The sequence below is a fragment of the Bubalus kerabau genome, chromosome 6, assembly GCF_029407905.1.
Source record: "Bubalus kerabau isolate K-KA32 ecotype Philippines breed swamp buffalo chromosome 6, PCC_UOA_SB_1v2, whole genome shotgun sequence".
Lineage (NCBI taxonomy): Eukaryota > Metazoa > Chordata > Mammalia > Artiodactyla > Bovidae > Bubalus > Bubalus kerabau.
Genome location: NC_073629.1, coordinates 52,382,657 through 52,403,853, shown reverse-complemented (window position 1 = coordinate 52,403,853; position 21,197 = coordinate 52,382,657). Strand labels below are relative to the sequence as shown.

Below are 21,197 nucleotides of genomic sequence, written 5' to 3'. Positions count from 1 at the left end.
ATGCCCACACATGCAGAGCCAGTCCTGGGGAAAGGCTTCACAGTGACACTGCCCAGAATACTCCGTGTTTTAAAACACTTCCAAAACCAGCACTTGGAGCTCTTGCAATGATTCAAGGTGGCCTCAGAATAGGAGGATTTAGTTATCAAAGCAAACAAGCTGAGAATGCCTAATTTCCCATATACACAGTGTGTGAAAATATAAGCCTTGTGCAATTAAACAGCTACGTGGTCACACATAGATAGCTCTGTCCTGATGAGAAAGTGGATCAGCATTTACAAAAATGCACCATGACTGGTATCCTAAAATAACCCAGATCAAGAATCCAGAAAACTGGGTGGCAATTATATAGTCTAAGATAAGGAGGCAAAGGAGATAAATCTGGGTTCTGTGAACTTGTGACATCAAAGTGAAAATGTTAGTCACTCAGTCATGTACAACTCTTTGCAACCCCATGGACTATAGCCCACCAGGCTCCTCTGTCCATGGGATTCTTCCAGCAAGAATACTGGAGTGGGTAGCCATGACCTTCTCCAGGCGATCTTCCTGAACCAAGAATTAAACCCAGGTCTCTTACACTGCAGGTAGATTCTCACCCTCTTGGTAAGTATCTTTCTTAATCTATATGTACATCTGGTTACCCAACTATCTATTCTCCTTGCACATAAAAAAGAAAAAGGCTTTTTATTTGATATCATATCATATCCCACCCCTATTGGTAGATTATGCAAGGCAAGGTAATCTTTGAGAAATAAACTCATCTTTCTTGACTAGCTAACTGCCCCAATTCTGTGTGTGTGTGTGTGTGTGTGTGTGTGTGTGTGTGTTGTTTCTGTGCAAAAACCTAAAGAAAGGGAAACAGGGACCTCATTACACTTGGGTGTGCGTGATCTCTCCAGAGGGATCACTACCTAAAATGCAGGCCATTCTATTCACTCTGTGTCTTTTAACAATAGTTCTTTGCTCCTTAAAATAAATAGAAAACTGGCACCCTGGTGATAGCTGGCATCACAATTGACAGTATCTTTTCCCTATGTGTCCACAAGTAGAATTAAACACAAAAGTGGTTATAATAACCACCTGAAAACTATAATAATCACTGACCAAATCAACTAGCTGTGTCCAAAGACTTGGGGGTTAGCAAGAGATCTTTTTGCATTTGTTTTGAACCTTCAAGTCTATTCCTCCTACGTTTACTTTCCCTGGTGGCAGCCCCCATTGGCACCCTCCCTTCCCTCCTGCCATTATGAGTTACAGCTGCTGAGCCCTCAGTTGGCAGAGAAGGGAAAACTGTGGCAGAACCACCTCTGCGGTCCTCAGGCCATTGATCTCAAGCCCAAGAGAAAGAGTGCCAGTTCCCTTTGGGCAGCACAATGGAAAGAACATGAACTCTGGGTCTGCTGCCATGCTGCCACACTAAATTGTCATATGACTATTATTACACAAAGGACCATTTCAACTTTTTAAAAATTAACTCTCATTATATATGACATTTTTCTTCCTTAAACCTCAGTTTCATCATTTGTAAAATGAGTGTCATAATAATAGTGGTAGGAGTGGTGGCAGTAGTAATAATTATAAAAACAGTGATAATGACGAACACCTACTTCACTGGGTTTCTGTAAAGATTAAATGAACTGGTGCAGAGTACCCAGCAGAGCGCCTGGCAGCATAGTTTCAAGAGGTGCTGAGGGGCATGCTGTAGGAAAATCACCCTGACTCATCGGTGCAGTCTGTCTACAGAAGTGTGCTGGGTTCAGGTTCAATCAAGAGGCAGACCAGCTTTCTAAACTAATTACTTGCTCTCAAGCCCCTTATTCTCATTCCATAAATGAAAAAACAACCCTGCCCACCCAGGGACTGCTATGAGAATCAAATGAAACACCAGGCAGGAAAGCATTTGAAAACAATAAAAATAAAGTGGTATTATTATGTTTAGCCTCCACCCAAGGCTGTCTGCTTGTCCATTCCAAACCAAGTATTAACCAGCTAGTATTAATCCCTCTGCTTGCTGTCCTATGAACCCAAAAAGTTCAAAGCTTTCTTAGCAGGAAAATAGCTCCAACTAAAAACATCTCTATTCTCCTGTGGACTATACCTGGAATTCCAGGTACATCCAATAAAGATGAAAAGAAATGTGTTTGCTCAATAGAAATATGTGTTTGGGTCACGGGCAAGCCTCCAAAAGGATACATCTAGGCACTAAATGGCAACTGCGGAATGAGGAACATAGCCAACCCCTCCACACTCTGCTGGCACAGAGGCCAGCAGCATCTCTGCAGAGCTCCCCTCAACGGCACCCCTCTGTCCTGACACAAGGGACCAGTAAAACACAGACGAGTCCATCTCTTTCTCCCAAACCCATTTCCCTGAGTTCTCCCTGCATGCGCACTTTTTCTCGTTACCGAGGCTGGGAACACAGCCCTACCTAACGCTGGCCAGCCACGGAGGCAGCAGTTAATATTTTTAAAAGATGTGTAGTGGAACAGTTTTTAAAGTGAAAACTGAGTGAAGCTTAAGCCCACAGGAGCAAGCATTTACATTTTTTAACTTTCCATTTTCTTCAGATACATTCTAGGATTGAAGATAAGATAAAATTGATGATAAAAGCCTAAGGTAATTTCTAATCAGGTGGCATTAGGGTCCCTACACAGCTCTTGTTCAAGACCATGGCCCTCCCTCGGCACAATGCTGTACAATAACGAAGGAACAAGGGAGGGAAGGAAAAGTGCGAGTTTTGTCAAAGCAACCACTAACACCGGGATGTGGCTTGCTTCCTTCACCCTCAGCCACAAGCAGAGAAGGAAGGCTTTCAATGAAGGCCCACACACAGGCATCTACTATTCCAACTCAGGCTCATTTTATGTGCTGTGCTGTGCTTGTCTCTTCCCTGGCTACATATCTAAAGGAAGCCTTCACCACTTCTGCCGGCAAGAACTCTATAATAGAGCTTCACAGCCGTGTCCACGGAATAAGAATACAAACAAAGAAGGCTCGTTACTTGAGGGTCCTTTCACTCTGATGACTTACATACGTCTCCCCTAAGAACAAAGGGGTTTAACCTGGTTCCAGGATGCCTCATTGGTGGCTACTCATCTGGTGTTGAATCAATCAAGTGAAGAGGTTCATTCATTCCACACTGAGGGTCTCCTACATAGAGGTTCTAGTGGACTGGTGGATGGGCTGGATTTTACAGCCAAACCACCTCACTCTGCCACTTATTAGTTACTGAGTCTCAGTTTTCTTGTGAGGAAAAATACAGATGACGATAATAATACTAATACCACCTCACAGTGTTCTTTCATAAAGACAGAATTAGCTGGCAGAGAGCAAGCCTGAGCTAAATGTCAGCCTACGTGCCAGGCACCGTGGCCTTTGTGGCCAAGGAGGCCACATTCTTAGCCTTACTTTCTGAGGCTGCAGTTTGAATTCTAAGATTTAACAATGCATGCTTTTGACTACAGAGGGATGGAAGAAGAGAGAATCCAAACCTCGGAATGAAATCCACAGCTTTGTTCTGACATTTAAGGTCCTCTATAATCCACCCCCATCCTTCCTTCTAAACAGACATCCTCTACATACCCAAGCAGCTGTCTGGGTCATCTGTTCCTTAAAACAACATCAAGCACCTTCCTGGCAGTCTAATGGTTAAGACTCCACATGTTTATTGCAAAGGGAGCAGGTTTGATCCCTGATCAGAGAACTAAGATCCCATATGCTGTATGGAACAGTCAAAAAAGGCAAAAACAGACAAACAGAAAAAAACAATATCAGACACCTAAGTGCCACTGTTCTCCCCCTCTGCTCACCCTCAATGCCTTCCCCTTTCTTAAGTCATCCTGGTCTTCAAAACATAGCTCAAGACATAGACTTCTACAGAGCCTTCCCCAGCTCCTCTAACCCACCCTTCTGACCTCTCTGAGGTCATCTAGCTTTTACTCACCATGCACTGATTATTTTGTTACATGGTTATATTCTATATGCCTAACTAAAGTTCAAGCAACTCGAAGGATGAATCTTACATCTCTGTGTATATCCCTAAGTGCTCTGTCTCTGCAAACCTTTCAATATCACAGTAACCCAAGTCTATGCCATGACTAGTAATGCTGAAGAAGCTGAACAGTTCTATGAAGACCTACAAGACCTTCTAAAACTAACACCCAAAAAAGATATCCTTTTCATTATAGGGGACTGGAATGCAAAAGTAGAAAGTCAAGAAATATCTGGAGTAACAGGCAAATTCGGCCTTGGAGTACAGAATGAAGCAGGGCAAAGGCTAATAAGAGTTTTGCCAAGAGAACACAGTGGTCATAGCTAACACCCTCTTCCAACAACACAAGAGAAGATGCTACAGACGGACATCACCAGATGGTCAATACCGAAATCAGAGTGATTATATTCTTTGCAGCCACAGATGGAGAAGCTCTATACAGTCAGCAAAAACAAGACTGGGAGCTGACTGTGACTCAGATCATGAACTCCTTATTGCCAAATTTAGGCTTAAACTGAAGAAAGTAGGGAAAACCACTAGACCATTCAGCTATGACCTAAACCAAATCCCTTATGATTATACAGTGGAAGTGAGAAATAGATTCAAAGGATTAGATCTGATAGACAGAGTGCCTGAAGAACCATGGACGGAGGTTCGTGACATTGTATGGGAGGAAGTGATCAAGACCATCCCCAAGAAAAAGAAATGCAAAAAGGCAAAATGGTTGTCTGAGGAGGTCTTACAAATAGCTGTGAAAAGAAGAGAAGCCAAAGGCAAAGGAGAAAAGGAAAGATATACCCATCTGAATGCAGAGTTCCAAGGAATAGCAAGGAGAGATAAGAAAGCCTTCCTCAGTGATCAGTGCAAAGAAATAGAGGAAAACAATAGAATGGGAAAGACTAGAGATCTCTTCAAGAAAATGAGAGATACCAAGGGAATATTTCATGCAAAGATGGGCCCAATAAAGAACAGAAGTGGTATGGGCCTAACATAAGCAGAAGATATTTCTCTTTTTTTTTTCTACTACTTTTTAATGAGATTTTAATTAAGATCACTTTTAATGTACCAGCTAAAAGGCAAATAATTTTTCAATCATGAGACAAAGTGAAACTGCTGGTAGAGAGAATGGGCAGTTCAAATTCACACACCAGCATTCAAAAAAGCTTTCCCTCGAGATATTTGCAACAAGGGGGTCATTCTTTCTGCTTTCCAATCTAATAAACCAAGTTTTGCAAAGTGACTTCCACTCAGTCTGCCTACATATGACTCCTGGTCCGAGTCAATTGAAGCCTTAATGGTGGTCCAGCTTCTTCAGTATACCACAGAGGTGAATACCAGAGTTGTTACTAAGTGAGCTCATAAACTAAGAATATCCTTATTCATTGTTAATCTACAATTGTAGCACACTCAATGCATGCTTATTATTATCACTCTCATGCCGTCTCTGGGGTCGCACAGAGTCAGACACGACTGAAGCAACTTAGCAGCAGCAGCATGTCATTTGTACGTGCAATTCAACAGTCAAAACCAAGAAGCTAATCATTTTTTAAGTCAATGTGTGTCTTCTTAAGGCCAGCCAGTTTTCAGAACTGGCCCAACAAATTAGCTCTCATATAGCTCATTACAAAGGAGACTCAAAGCAAATTATAACAAAATAGAGCAAATTAAGTTTCTAAATTTGTTAAGTAACCCTGACTGCCTACACTAAGATGTTGACGTGAGGGATCTGGTACTCTTATTTAAGGAACAGTGTTCCAACCAAACCATTTGCTTCTTCTCATCTACAATCTCACATTCTGATGGCTTCTAGAAAGCACAGTATATTTCTGTACTTTTTAATTTTTATATTTTGTTTTGTTTCTGACCACACCACATAATTTATGGGATCCCAGGTCTCCAATCCAGGCCCTCAGCAATCACTGGACTGCTAGGGAATCCCCTCGGTAGTTTTTTAAAAATTACATCCTAAAGATACCTGAAATAGGCAAAATTAAGCATTTCCTAAGTAGTCTGTGCTAGCAGCGCCACCTCTATATAAAAGATCTATTTACTTTACCATAAAGAACCAAAGGGTTTTCTTGAAATTCTTACTTAGGACAAGAAAGTAAATGTAATCTCTGCATGTAACAAACTTAAGTGGGTTTAAACAACATATTGTTCTCTAGCCACCTCCACACTGAAGGTTATTAGGCATCTGCATCACCAATGTTCGAATATCTAGCACCAGTGTAGTAAGACATAATATAGACAAACACATTATGTGTCTGTACAGGAGTCAAGTATTTTATTCCTTGAAGAATGTAAATACTCAAGCTCTGCATAAATATCACATATTCTAAATTTTTCTAGACTGAAGAAAAATATACCCAAAAGAACATAATGAACATGCAATTTGTATGATGCAACTTACCTGCAGTTGCTAAGCAGGAACTCATTAAGGCAAATATGACAATCACACAATGAGAAGTCATTTTTATTTCTCCAAAAGTGTGTCCCGTTCAGTCACCTCAGCCTGTAGTTCTTCAGATTATAGACAATCTTTGCAAATCAAAAGTGGCTTTAAAATTCTTCTTTCCAATTTTCAAATTGCCTGTAAAAATACACATTTTAAGAAGAAAACTTAATGCAGGAATTTCTGTTCATGAGTACATATTAAAGGAAAACGAAGAATTCCTAAAAAGTATATGAAATTTACCTTAAAAGATGACTAGACAGCCCTCAAGCAAACTGGGGGGGGGAGGGGGGAGCAGTAATTACCAAATAAAGATTTTTACAGCAAATACTTTTGCAAATACATGTTTGCTTTGATGTTTTATATCTTTGGTTTTATAGTAAAGTTTCAAGAGTATAGAATAAAATCAAGGTACACCTAAATATAACATCATCAGTTATGTTGGAACACTAATCAATGACACTTAATAAGTGAACTTCAGCAAGAAAAAAAAAGACCAACTCTGGTTAGAACTCAATCTAAGATGCAAACCATTATATATAGCATAGATAAACAACAACATCCTATATAAAGCATATATAAAAATATATTTTATATATTTTTTAATTTTTATTTTATATTTTTATATTTTTTATCAACATCCTATGATAAAGCATACTGGAAAAGAATGTGAAAAAGAATATATATGTGTATAACCAAATCACTTTGCTATATAGAATTTAACACAAAATTGTAAATCAATTATAGTTCAATAAAAGTTTTAAAAAAGAACTCAATCTAATGTTATAGTGACAGACCTATCATAAGGATCAAATTAAAACATTAATTTAGAATCAATCTGGAAACATAAGGAACCATTAAAAAGTAAAATTCTTATTTCAACTGTTCGCCAACATTATAACATGTGAAAACTTGTCTCTCAACTCCATCTGAGACTATCTGGTTACTTGACTAGAAGATCCAAGAGGCTTTTTTAAAACTTTTCCTATCTAGAGCCTTGAAATGACAAGTTTTGTGAAGGTGGGATTAACTGGAATATCCTCCAATGACCCTAAAAATTACCTCATTTAGACACTGCAACATATTGATAAATTTTCCAACCTTATCTCCCTGAGTCTGGAACAACCCATAGAAGCTGCAAGTCAACAAACATTTATTGAGCACCTACTATGTTCCAGGTGTTGCGTAAGGACATGATTCCTGGTGTCAGGAATAAAAACTATCTGACAACTGGATAAAACTATGAAAGACCCTGCCTGATCTAAGCTTTGGACAAGGCAGTATCCCAAGTTTCTAGGATCCACCTCAAACAGCTAGAGACTGCAGCCCTGTTACCCAGAGCCAGAAAAATGCATCCCCAGAAACAGCATGCTACCTTCAGACACAAAGCTAGTTTGGGCACTTGCAGACACAGTACAAATATATAAAAACAATGGCAAAACAAGTTCGAATTGAATGGTTTTAATTCACTGCATCAAGTGTGAAGAGAAAGAAATTTTAAATGCATCTCTGTAGTAGTAATACTAATAGCCTTGGAGAAGGAAAAAAATAGGGTGATTGGGGTACAGTGGTAGGAGAGGGCGGAAACCTTTTCAGTGAACTCCCTTTTGGGTTTTACGAGTATTACCTACCCAGCAATAACAATAATGTTCGAATTTCAAAGATAAGTTTTATATATGCTTTAAAACTGAACTATTACATATGCAGGAGGCACTGTGGTCCAATCTTGGTAGGAAAATGGTTTTAAAAACCTAGTATGAGTAAAATACAGCTTAGAGTGGCAGTAAAAGGTCTGCATAGGTGTGAATCCACTCCGCCACCTCCCAAATGAGTGACGTCGACCTGGACGCTCTGCGTGGATGAAACTTCCACTAACTATTGTGAGGATTAAATGAGTTAACATAGATACATTGTTTAGAACAGTGCCTAGCTCATAATAAGCAATGAATAAATGTTAGCTATTATTATCATTGCTGGTCCATTCCCTTTGAGGTAAATTTGAACCAAAAAAGCAGAAAAATTAGGGTATACCTATTTGCATAATTTGTAGCTACTGAAAAATCAGTTTAACTTTTTGTTTACTGCAAAATAAACATTACAATGGACACCAAAAGGAATAAGCTAAAGAGCAGATCACTAAGAAAACAAAGTTATCAAGCAAAATGAGGCACAGTTCATTGGTGGCACAATGGTCTTATTTCAAAAACTGACTAAATTATAGACATAACTCTGGACACCATAAAATTGTTTCCAATCACTGCTTAAAGTGATTGCCACCATAATTCCACATCACCTCACGTATAATGGAAGTCTCCTCGGTTACCTTAAAAATCAATGACAAAAAAAAAAAAAAAATCAATGACAGCAAAGAGAATTTGTCCCTATTTTTTGCCCTTCAAAAAATTAGATTTCCTGAATGGATGGATAAGGAAAACTCTAGAAGAACGTGTTATTTCAACAAATACTAAAAGGGCAACTTTTATAAAGCAAAACCCTATAAGGAGATCTCAGAAGATGACTTCCCAGAGGATTTTTATGGTGCACACAAACTACATAACCAGCACGAGGCTTGTAGGAATATTTAATAAACTTGTGTCACCCCCTGCCTTCAGCTGCAGAGGGTCTGTGGGGCTGTGCACATTAATCCAGGGCTTAAACCAAGTCTGAATGAACCTGGGAAAGAAAGGCAAACAGTTCTATTAAAAATATAGACTGCAAATTGCTGACAAGAATATTGGGTAATTATTAAAATGCAACAATTACAGATATAATAGAGCCAAGCTAAACAGTTTGATGCCCAAAGGCAAACCACAGCAAGTTTACACCGGATCTTAAAACATCTCCGAGGAAGTCCAAGACAAGTTGAAACTTACACACTGCTGCTTCGAACAAAGAAGGAGCTTTTCTTCTTTTAGCTTAAAAGTACCTCCACAATGTAACTTGTTCAAAAGAGAAAATAAACTGCAGAGAGTTTTTGTCTAATCTTCCCAATGTGGTGACAGGATCCTAAGGCAGAGGAGAATAAAAAGGGAAGTGTGTCATTCCATTCATTGGAACTCCAGTTTTGGCCAAGACTTGCACATATCAGTGGCTGAACACACAACCTGGGGATCAGTTTCCTAACAGAAGAACACAGGATGATCAAGAGCTTCGAAAAAGTCACAGATCTGGAACAAAACTAGGGAACTGCCGATTCTTTTCCTTTTCTGAGGTTATATACTCACACTCAATCTGAGGTCTCACACTCAATCTGCACAGATCAGGGACTCAACCACCCTGGTTTTCTGACCTCTCTGTATCTCTTTGGACTTGAAGAACAAATAGCTTTCTTTAGAAATATAAATAGGGTGCTCAAAATCTTAAAAGAACAATTTGAAAGATACTGTGAAACAGTCATTTTGCCCACATTTCAAAGTAATGTATTCCATTCAAAGGGTACCAAAACTTATAGTATCCACAAATGAACAAAAAATAATTCTGAGTGAGACCTTAATGGAGTTTTTTTTTAATGAATGTGATACTAATTCTTCTAATTTCCCCTGAGTCTATTTCTAAGGTCATTAAACTTAGTGCATTGCCCCACATTCTCTAGTGATACAAGGAGTTCACAGGGAAAGACCAGGATAAGCTGAAAACCCCTACCCAAATGAGTCCTGAAATACATCATGGTTTTTTGAACCAATATTCAAAAGGAATTGGTTGGGAACGATTAGTATTCCCTGGGTTGATCAGGAATTTTTTTAAGCGCAAACCTTGCTCTATCTTAGAGGGAAAATGTGGTGAAACAATGCCTGGCAATAAGCTAACAGCCAGCAAAAAAGATTACTAACTTCCCCTTAGAGAGCTAACACAGTGGCTAAGAACATGAGATTATTCAAAATTGGAACCTACAATTAGCTTCCACCCAATCAATTTCTCAATTAAAAGAATTAGCCTGCTAAAGATAACATGAACAGCTTTTAAACTTAGACGAGCTCAACAGAATTCATGGATGAAGAGAAGCCCAATCTCCAAGACCAGCACTTGACCAAAATATTAACAATAAGGCAGAGTCAAGACTAGAAACAAGGTCTTCCCATGACAGCACTCTACCTTGAAGTTCCAGGTCAGTTGCCACAAACTAGGAACCGTTTTCTCTCCCTCAGTGCTCAATCTCTGGAAACAGAATGTTTTATCCAAGAGAGAGGGAAGCCTGCCATAGCTGCCATCAGACATCAGTACTTCCATGTTGACATGTGCACTTTGCACAAATCATTACTGATCACAAACTAAGACTTGACTTCAGGACTGTGGGTGGTGGTCATAATAAATAAGCAGTCCTTGGTGATGCTGTATGACTCAAGTTCTTTGAAGATAAAGCACAAATCTTTGCATTGTCATATCTTAACACTATGACTGTTCAGCCCCCAATATGGAAAATATTCAACAAATGTGAAGATCTTAAAGATGTGTATATTGAGTGGAATAAAAAATGACCCATTCCCTAAACCCAAATAGTAAATAACACCTGATTTTCTGGTCCTTCAGCATGAAAACGTTTTCTAGCAGATCATTAAAATGTTTCTAGTTTGCCATTTAAGTGAATTTTTTGGGAAAAGGTATACTGTTAAGTCTGCAAATGGTTAAATAAAAGCTGATAGAAGAACTGCTCTGATGGATATTCAACATGTTATTCAGGGGATTTAGAAAAAAGGCAGGATGGATGACATCAATATATAGCTTGGCAGCCTGAAAAAAGGGGTGTTCAGGATACAGAACAGATACTACTGTTTGATGACATTTGGATGCCCTTTAAGACCTGTACAGCATCGGACCTTGCTTCTATCACCAGTCACATCCACAGCTGGGTATTCTTTTTGCTTTGGCTCCATCCCTTCATTCTTTCTGGAGTTATTTCTCCACTGATCTCCAGTAGCATATTGGGCACCTACTGACCTGGGGAGTTTCTCTTTCAGTATCCTATCATTTTGCCTTTTCATACTGTTCATGGGGTTCTCAAGGCAAGAATACTGAAGTGGTTTGCCATTCCCTTCTCCAGTGGACCACATTCTGTCAGATCTCTCCACCATGACCCTCCCATCTTGGGTTGCCCCACAGGCATGGCTTAGTTACATTGAGTTAGACAAGGCTGTGGTCCTAGTGTGATTAGATTGACTAGTTTTCTGTGAGTATGGTTTCATTGTGTCTGCCCTCTGGGGAGGCCTTACTAATAGCTGTGAAAAGAAGAGAAGCGAAAAGCAAAGGAGAAAAGGAAAGATATAAACATCTGAATGCAGAGTTCCAAAGAATAGCAAAAAGAAGATAAGAAAGCCTTCCTCAGCGATCAATGCAAAGAAATAGAGGAAAACAACAAAATGGGAAAGACTAGAGATCTCTTCAAGAAAATTAGAGATACCAAGGGAACATTTCATGCAAAGATGGGCTCAATAAAGGACAGAAATGGTATGGACCTAACAGAAGCAGAAGATATTAAGAAGAGGTGGCAAGAATACACAGAAGAACTGTACAAAAAAGATCTTCACGACCCAGATAATCACGATGGTGTGATCACTTACCTAGAGCCAGATATCCTGGAATGTGAAGTCAAGTGGGCCTTAGAAAGCATCACTACGAACAAAGCTAGTGGAGGTGACGGAGTTCCAGTTGAGCTCTTTCAAATCCTGAAAGATGATGCTGTGAAAGTGCTATACTCAATATGCCAGCAAATTTGGAAAACTCAGCAGTGGCCACAGGACTGGAAAAGGGCAGTTTTCATTCCAATCCCAAAGAAAGGCAATGCCAAAGAATGCTCAAACTACCGCACAATTGCACTCATCTCACATGCTAATAAAGTAATGCTCAGAATTCTCCAAGCCAGGCTTCAGCAATACGTGAACTGTGAACTTCCTGATGTTCAAGCTGGTTTTAGAAAAGGCAGAGGAACCAGAGATCAAATTGCAAACATCCGCTGGATCATGGAAAAAGCAAGAGAGTTCCAGAAAAACATCTATTTCTGTTTTATTGACTATGCCAAAGCCTTTGACTGTGTGGATCACAATAAACTGTGGAAAATTCTGAAAGAGATGGGCATACCAGACCACCTGACCTGCTTCTTGAGAAATCTGTATGCAGGTCAGGAAGCAACACTTAGAACTGGACATGGAACAACAGACTGGTTCCAAATAGGAAAAGGACTACGTCAAGGCTGTATATTGTCATCCTGCTTATTTAACTTATATGCAGAGTACCTTATGAGAAACGCTGGACTGGAAGAAACACAAGCTGGAATCAAGATTGCTGGGAGAAATATCAATAACCTCAGATATGCAGATGACACTACCCTTATGGCAGAAAGTGAAGAGGAACTCAAAAGCCTCTTGATGAAAGTGAAAGAAGAGAGTGAAAAAGTTGGTTTAAAACTCAACATTCAGAAAACGAAGATCATGGCATCTGGTCCCACCACTTCATGGGAAATAGATGGGGAAACAGTGGCAGACTTTATTTTTTGGAGCTCCAAAATCACTGCAGATGCTGATTGAAGCCATGAAATTAAAAGACGCTTACTCCTTGGAAGGAAAGTTATGACCAACTTAGATAGCATATTGAAAAGCAGAGACATTACTTTGCCAACAAAGGTTCGTCTAGTCAAGGCTATGGTTTTTCCTGTGGTCATGTATGGATGTGAGAGTTGGACTGTGAAGAAGGCTGAGCGCCCAAGAATTGATGCCTTTGAACTGCGGTGTTGGAGAAGACTCTTGAGAGTCCCTTGGACTGCAAGGAGATCCAACCAGTCCATTCTGAAGGAGATCAGCCCTGGGATTTCTTTGGAAGGAATGATGCTAAAGCTGAAACTCCAGTACTTTGGCCACCTCATGCGAAGAGTTGACTCATTGGAAAAGACTCTGATGCTGGGAGGGATTGGGGGCAGGAGGAGAAGGGGATGACAGAGGATGAGATGGCTGGATGGCATCACTGACTCGATGGACGTGAGTTGAGTGAACTCTGGGAGTTGGTGATGGACAAGGAGGCCTGGCGTGCTGAGATTCATGGGGTCGCAAAGAGTTGGACACGACTGAGCGATTGAACTGAACTAAGACCTGTACACAGAGACAGCAAAACCACCTTACTGAGTCACAGCAGCAACTCTCCCATATCTCTATAACACAGAGAAACTGGCTAATCCCAAATCCCCGTTTTTAGACAGACTTGGCACAAAGAGGGCAAAAGTCCTGGATGTGGATAAGAAATCTTTGGAATTGCATCCAAGTATAATCAATATTCAATAAATATTTACTATGAGGAGCCGGGCACTGTTAAAGATATCAAAGATATTGCAGGGAAAAAAGGAGCCAAAAATCCTGCCTTCATGGTGCTTATATTCTAGTAAAAGTAACACCATCTACTACATTAGGCAAGAATTTAATTTTCTGAGCCTCATTTCTCCCTTCAGTAAATCTTTATTGCTTATTCCATGCCAGGCAATGGGAATATAATGGCCACAAAAAGAGACATATTTTTTGCCCTTGTAGGCTTAAAGTGTGGTGGGATAACCAGCAAATAATCACCAAAAAAATGTAATTATAGGCTATGATAAGAGCTCTTTAAAAAAGTATCACCACTTGAAGGATAAGTAAAGATTTAAAAGCTCTGGTGAAGGATAACATTACAGATAAAGGAACGATTACAAGTCACTGATGCTGAAGGGAGCATGGCTGCAGAGTCAACAGGAAGGGAAAGGAACAGGTTCAAGAGTTTAAGCAGGAAAGTGCCATGATCCTAGTAGGTTTTTAAAGTTTCCCTGGTACGGGCAATGTGGAAAACACTATGGGGGTGGTTTAATTGCTCAGTTGTGTCCAACTCTTTGCAACCCCATGAACTATACCCTGCCAGGCTCCTCTGGCCATGGAATTTTCCAGGCAAGAATACTGGAGTGGGCTGCCATTTCCTTCTCCAGGGGATCTTCCTGACCCAGGGATTCAACCTGCATCTTCTGCATTGCAGGTGGTCGCCTACATCTCCTGCATTGCTAGTAGATTCTTTACCACTGAGCCACCAGGGAAGCCCATGTGGAAAACAGCTGGAGGCTTCTCAAAAAACTAAAAATAGAACTACCATATGATCCAGCAATTTCACTTCTGGGTATATATCTGCTGCTGCTGCTGCTGCCAAGTTGTTTCAGTCGTGTCCAACTCTGTGCAACCCCATAGACGGCAGCCCACCAGGCTCCCCTGTCCCTGGGATTCTCCAGGCAAGAACACTGGAGTGGGTTGCCATTTCCTTCTCCAATGCATGAAAGTGAAAAGTGAAAGTGAAGTCGCTCAGTCGTGTCCAACTCTTAGCGACCCCACAGACTGCAGCCTACCAGACTCCTCCATCCATGGGATCCTCCAGGCAAGAGTACTGGAGTGGGGTGCCATTGCCTTCTCCAGGGTATATATCTAAAGGAAGTTAAATCACTGCAAAAGAGATATTTGCAACCCCATGTTCACTGCAGTGTTATTTGCAGTAGCCAAGACATGGAAACAAACTACATGTCCACTGATGGATGACTGGATAAAGAAAATGTGGTGTGTCTATAATGGAATATTACTCAGCCACAAAAGAAGGAAATCCTGCCATTTGCAACAAAACTGATAGATCTCGTAGTCAAGATGCTAAGTGAAGTAAGTCAGAGACAGACAAATGCTATATGAGCTCACTTATCTGTGAAATCTAAAAAACTGAACTCTTAGGAACAGAGACCAGATTGGTATTGCCAAAAGCGGGAGTGAACAGTAGAGGAAATGGGTGACTGTAGACAAAAGGTATAAACTTCCAGTTATCTAAATAAGTTCTGGGGATAGCATGTACAACATGATGACTGTAGTTAACAATACTGTATTGTACATTTGAAAGTCGGTAAGAATCAATCTTAAAAGTTAACACAAGTTATAAAAAAGCTGTTAACTATGTGAGGTAATGGATGTTAACTAAACTTACTATGGTAATTATTTTGCAATATACAAATCATTATGTTGTATTTTATGCAATGTTACGTGTGAATTATATCTCAATAAAATGGAAAAAAATTAATTAAAAATAAATAAAGACTTTTCTGGGTACCATGTGGGGAACACACCAAGGGAGCCTAGAGTGCTAAGATGATCAGTTAAAACTCTGATAGCAGTCAGACAAGAAAGGTGGTTTAGATTAGAATGGAACCTCAGTTTCTTCATTTGTAAGAAAATAAACTAAAGGAAACAATTCCATTCACCATTGCAACGGAAAGAATAAAATACTTAGGAATATATCTACCTAAAGAATCTAAAGACCTATATATAGAAAACTATAAAACACTGGTGAAAGAAATCAAAGAGGACACTAACAGATGGAGAAATATACCATGTTCGTGGATTGGAAGAATCAATATAGTGAAAATGAGTATACTACCCAAAGCAATCTATAGATTCAGTGCAATCCCTATCAAGCTACCAACAGCATTCTTCACAGAGCTAGAACAAATAATTTCACAATTTGTATGGAAAAACAAAAAACCTCGAATAGCAAAAGCGATCTTGAGAAAGAAGAATGGAACTGGAGGAATCAACCTACCTGACTTCAGGCTCTACTACAAAGCCACAGTTATCAAGACAGTATGGTACTGGCACAAAGACAGGAATATAGATCAATGGAACAAAATAGAAAGCCCAGAGATAAATCCACACACATATGGACACCTTATCTTTGACAAAGGAGGCAAGAATATACAATGGATTAAAGACAATCTCTTTAACAAGTGGTGCTGGGAACTCTGGTCAACCACTTGTAAAAGAATGAAACTAGAACACTTTCTAACACCATACACAAAAATAAACTCAAAATGGATTAAAGATCTCAACGTAAGACCAGAAACTATAAAACTCCTAGAGGAGAACATAGGCAAAACACTCTCTGACATACATCACAGCAGGATCCTCTATGACCCACCTCCCAGAATATTGGAAATAAAAGCAAAAATAAACAAATGGGACCTAATTAACCTTAAAAGCTTCTGCACATCAAAGGAAACTATTAGCAAGGTGAAAAGACAGCCTTCAGAATGGGAGAAGATAATAGCAAATGAAGCAACTGACAAACAACTAATCTCGAGAATATACAAGCAACTCCTACAGCTCAACTCCAGAAAAATAAATGACCCAATCAAAAAATGGGCCAAAGAACTAAATAGACATTTCTCCAAAGAAGACATACAGTTGGCTAACAAACACATGAAAAGATGCTCAACATCACTCATTATCAGAGAAATGCAAATCAAAACCACTATGAGGTACCATTTCACACCAGTCAGAATGGCTGCGATCCAAAAGTCTACAAGTAATAAATGCTGGAGAGGGTGTGGAGAAAAGGGAACCCTCTTACACTGTTGGTGGGAATGCAAACTAGTACAGCCACTATGGAGAACAGTGTGGAGATTCCTTAAAAAACTGGAAACAGACCTGCCTTATGATCCAGCAATTCCACTGCTGGGCATACACACCGAGGAAACCAGAAGGGAAAGAGACACGAGTACCCCAATGTTCATCGCAGCACTGTTTATAATAGCCAGGACATGGAAGCAACCTAGATGTCCATCAGCAGATAAATGGATAAGAAAGCTGTGGTACATATACACAATGGAGTATTACTCAGCCATTAAAAAGAATACATTTGAATCAGTTCTAATGAGGTGGATGAAACTGAAGCCTATTATACAGAGTGAAGTAAGCCAGAAAGAAAAACACCAATACAGTATACTAACGCATATATATGGAATTTAGAAAGATGGTAACAATAACCCTGTGTACGAGACAGCAAAAGAGACACTGATGTATAGAACAGTCTTATGGACTCTGTGGGAGAGGGAGAGGGTGGGAAGATTTGGGAGAATGGCATTGAAACATGTAAAATATCATGTATGAAATGAGTTGCCAGTCCAGGTTCGATGCACGATACTGGATGCTTGGGGCTGGTGCACTGGGACGACCCAGAGGGAGGGAATGGGGAGGGAGGAGGGAGGAGGGTTCAGAATGGGGAACACGTGTATACCTGTGGTGGATTCATTTTGATATTTGGCAAAACTAATACAGTTATGTAAAGTCTAAAAATAAAATAAAATTAAAAAAAAATGTTGTTGGTCTCAATCACACTTCAATAAAAATTTAAATTTTTAAATTTTAATTAAAAAAAAAAAGAAAATAAACTAAAGAAAGCTGAGCACTGAAGAAATGATGCTTTTGAACTCTGGCATTGGAGAAGACTCTTAAGAGTCCCTTGGACTGCAAGGAGATCCAACCAATCAATCCTAAAGGAAATCAGTCCTGAATATTAATTGGAAGGACTGATGCTGAAGCTGAAACTGAAATACTTTGGCCACCTGATGCGAAGAACTGACTCATTGGAAAAGACCCTGATGCTGGGAAAGATTGAAGGCAGGAAGAGAAGGGGATGACAGAGGATGAGATGGTTGGATGGCATCACTGACTCAATGGACATGAGTTTGAGCAAGTTCCAAGAGTTGGTGATGGACAGGGAAGTCTGGCATGCTACAGTCCATGGGGTCACAAAGAGTCGGACATGACTGAGTGACTGAACTGAACTGAAACTAACCTTACCTACATCACAGTGTGGTAACAAGAAATCAAATGAAATTGTACAAAAGCTGTATTACTTATCATTAGCAGCTTGTCTCTACCAAAGGGAATTATTATCCTAGAGCCTAAGACTCAATATTCTGTGCTTGCCAGTAGAAAGGAAAAAAGAAGGATCACTCTTGAGTTACCTGGGCTTCCCTGGTGGTTCAGACAGTATAGAAACTGCCTGCCAATGCAGGAGATGTAGGTTCGCCCCCTGGGTCAGGAAAATCTCCTGGAGAAGGAATGGCTATACAACCCAGTATTCTTGCCTGGAGAATTCCATGGATGGAGGAGTCTGGTAGGCTACAGTCCATGGAGTCCTAAAGAGTTGGATACAACTGAGCAACTAGCACTTTTACTTTTCACTTCACTCTTGAGCTACCTATACTTGTAGGTAGGAATTCTACATCAGATCAGATCAGATCAGATCAGTCACTCAGTCATGTCCGACTCTTTGCGACCCCATGAATCTCAGCACGCCAGGCCTCCCTGTCCATCACCAACTCCCGGAGTTCACTCAGACTCACGTCCATCGATCAGTGATGTCATCCAGCCATCTCATCCTCTGTCATCCCCTTCTCCTCCTGCCCCCAATCCCTCCCAGCATCAGAGTCTTTTCCAATGAGTCAACTTTTCGAATGAGGTGGCCAAAGTACTGGAGTTTCAGCTTTAGCATCATTCCTTCCAAAGAAATCCCAGGGCTGATCTCCTTCAGAATGGACTGGTTGGATCTCCTTGCAGTCCAAGGGACTCTCAAGAGTCTTCTCCAACACCGCAGTTCAAAAGCATCAATTCTTGGGTGCTCAGCCTTCTTCACAGTCCAACTCTTACATCCATACATGACCACAGGAAAAACCATAGCCTTGACTAGACGAACCTTTGTTGGCAAAGTAATGTCTCTGCTTTTGAATATGCTATCTAAGTTGGTCATAACTTTCCTTCCAAGGAGTAAGTGTCTTTTAATTTCATGGCTGCAGTCACCATCTGCAGTGATTTTGGAGCCCAAAAAAAGAAAGTCTGACACTGTTTCTACTGTTTCCCCATCTATTTCCCATGAAGTGATGGGACCGGATGCCATGATCTTTGTTTTCTGAATGTTGAGCTTTAAGCCAACTTTTTCACTCTCCACTTTCACTTTCATCAAGAGGCTTTTGAGTTCCTCTTCACTTTCTGCCATAAGGGTGGTGTCATCTGCATATCTGAGGTTATTGATATTTCTCCCGGCAATCTTGATTCCAGCTTGTGTTTCTTCCAGGCCAGCGTTTCTCATGATGTACTCTGCATATAAGTTAAATAAACAGGGTGACAATATACAGCCTTGACATACTCGTTTTCCTATTTGGAACCAGTCTGTTGTTCCATGTCCAGTTCTAACAGTTGCTTCCTGACCTGCATACAAATTTCTCAAGAAGCAGGTCAGGTGGTCTGGTATGCCCATCTCTTTCAGAATTTTCCATGGTTTATTGTGATCCACACAGTCAAAGGCTTTGGCATAGTCAATAAAGCAGAAATAGATGTTTTTCTGGAACTCTATTGCTTTTTCCATGATCCAGCAGATGTTGGCAATTTGATCTCTGGTTCCTCTGCCTTTTCTAAAACCAGCTTGAACATCAGGAAGTTCATGGCTCACATATTGCTGAAGCCTGGCTTGGAGAATTTTGAGCATTACTTTACTAGCGTGTGAGATGAGTGCAATTGTGCAGTAGTTTGAGCATTCTTTGGCGTTGCCTTTCTTTGGGATTGTAATGAAAACTGCCCTTTTCCAGTCCTGTGGCCACTGCTGAGTTTTCCAAATTTGCTGGCATATTGAGTACGGCACTTTCACAGCATCATCTTTCAGGATTTGAAATAGCTCAACTGGAATTCCATCACCTCCACTAGCTTTGTTCGTAGTGATGCTTTCTAAGGCCCACTTGACTTCACATTCCAGGATGTCTGGCCCTAGGTCAGTGATCACACCATCGTGATTATCTGGGTCATGAAGATCTTTTTTGTACAGTTCTTCTGTGTATTCTTGCCATCTCTTCTTAATATCTTCTGCTTCTGTTAGGTCCATACCATTTCTGTCCTTTATCGAGCCCATCTTTGCATGAAATCTTGCTTTGATATCTTTAATTTTCTTGAAGAGATTTCTAGTCTTTCCCATTCTGTTGTTTTCCTCTATTTCTTTGCATTGATTGCTGAAGAAGGCTTTCTTATCTCTTCTTGCTATTCTTTGGAACTCTGCATTCAGATGCTTATATCTTTCCTTGTCTCCTTTGGTTTTTGCTTCTCTTCTTTTCACAGCTATTTGTAAGGCCTCCCCAGACAGCCATTTTGCTTTTTTGCATTTCTTTTCCATGGGGATGGTCTTGATCCCTGTCTCCTGTACAATGTCACAAACCTCATTCCATAGCTCATCAGGCACTCTATCTATCAGATCTAGGCCCTTAAATCTATTTCTCACTTCCACTGTATAATCATAAGGGATTTGATTTAGGTCATACCTGAATGGTCTAGTGGTTTTCCCTACTTTCTTCAATTTCAGTCTGAATTTGGCAATAAGGAGTTCATGGTCTGAGCCACAGTCAGCTCCTGGTCTTGTTTTTGTTGACTGTATAGAGCTTCTCCATCTTTGGCTGCAAAGAATATAATCAATCTGATTTTGGTGTTGACCATCTGGTGATGTCCATGTGTAGAGTCTTCTCTTGGGTTGTTGGAAGAGGGTGTTTGTTATGACCAGTGCATTTTCTTGGCAAAACTCTATTAGTCTTTGCCCTGCTTCATTCTGTATTCCAAGGCCAAATTTGCCTGTTACTCCAGGTGTTTCTTGAGTTCCTACTTTTGCATTCCAGTCCCCTATAATGAAAAGGACACCTTTTTTGGGTGTTAGTTCTAAAAGGTCTTGGAGGTCTTCATAGAACAGTTCAACTTCAGCTTCTTCAGCGTTACTGGTTGGGGCATAGACTTGGATTACTGTGATATTGAATGGTTTGCCTTGGAAACGAACAGAGATCATTCTGTCGTTTCTGAGACTGCATCCAAGTACTGCATTTCAGACTCTTTTGTTGACCATGATGGCCACTCCATTTCTTCTGAGCGATTCCTGCCCACAGTAGTAGATATAATGGTCATCTGAGTTAAA

General features: G+C 40.2%; 1 protein-coding gene across 4 annotated transcripts in view; it reads right to left on the bottom strand.

Annotated features, from left to right (window-relative positions):
• TGFBR3 (transforming growth factor beta receptor 3) overlaps positions 1-21,197 on the bottom strand; it is a 207,967-nt gene that overhangs the window by 167,612 nt on the left and 19,158 nt on the right. For 2 of the 4 annotated variants that reach the window (XM_055585178.1, XM_055585179.1), the window contains exons 2-3: positions 9,317-9,449; positions 6,402-6,581 (exon numbers count right to left, since the gene is read on the bottom strand). In XM_055585178.1, the coding sequence (XP_055441153.1) occupies positions 6,402-6,462 (61 nt within the window). In that variant the 5' untranslated portion in view covers positions 6,463-6,581; positions 9,317-9,449. The remainder of the gene's footprint in view (positions 1-6,401; positions 6,582-9,316; positions 9,450-21,197) is intronic. The other 2 variants (XM_055585177.1, XM_055585181.1) reach the window with 1 other exon arrangement.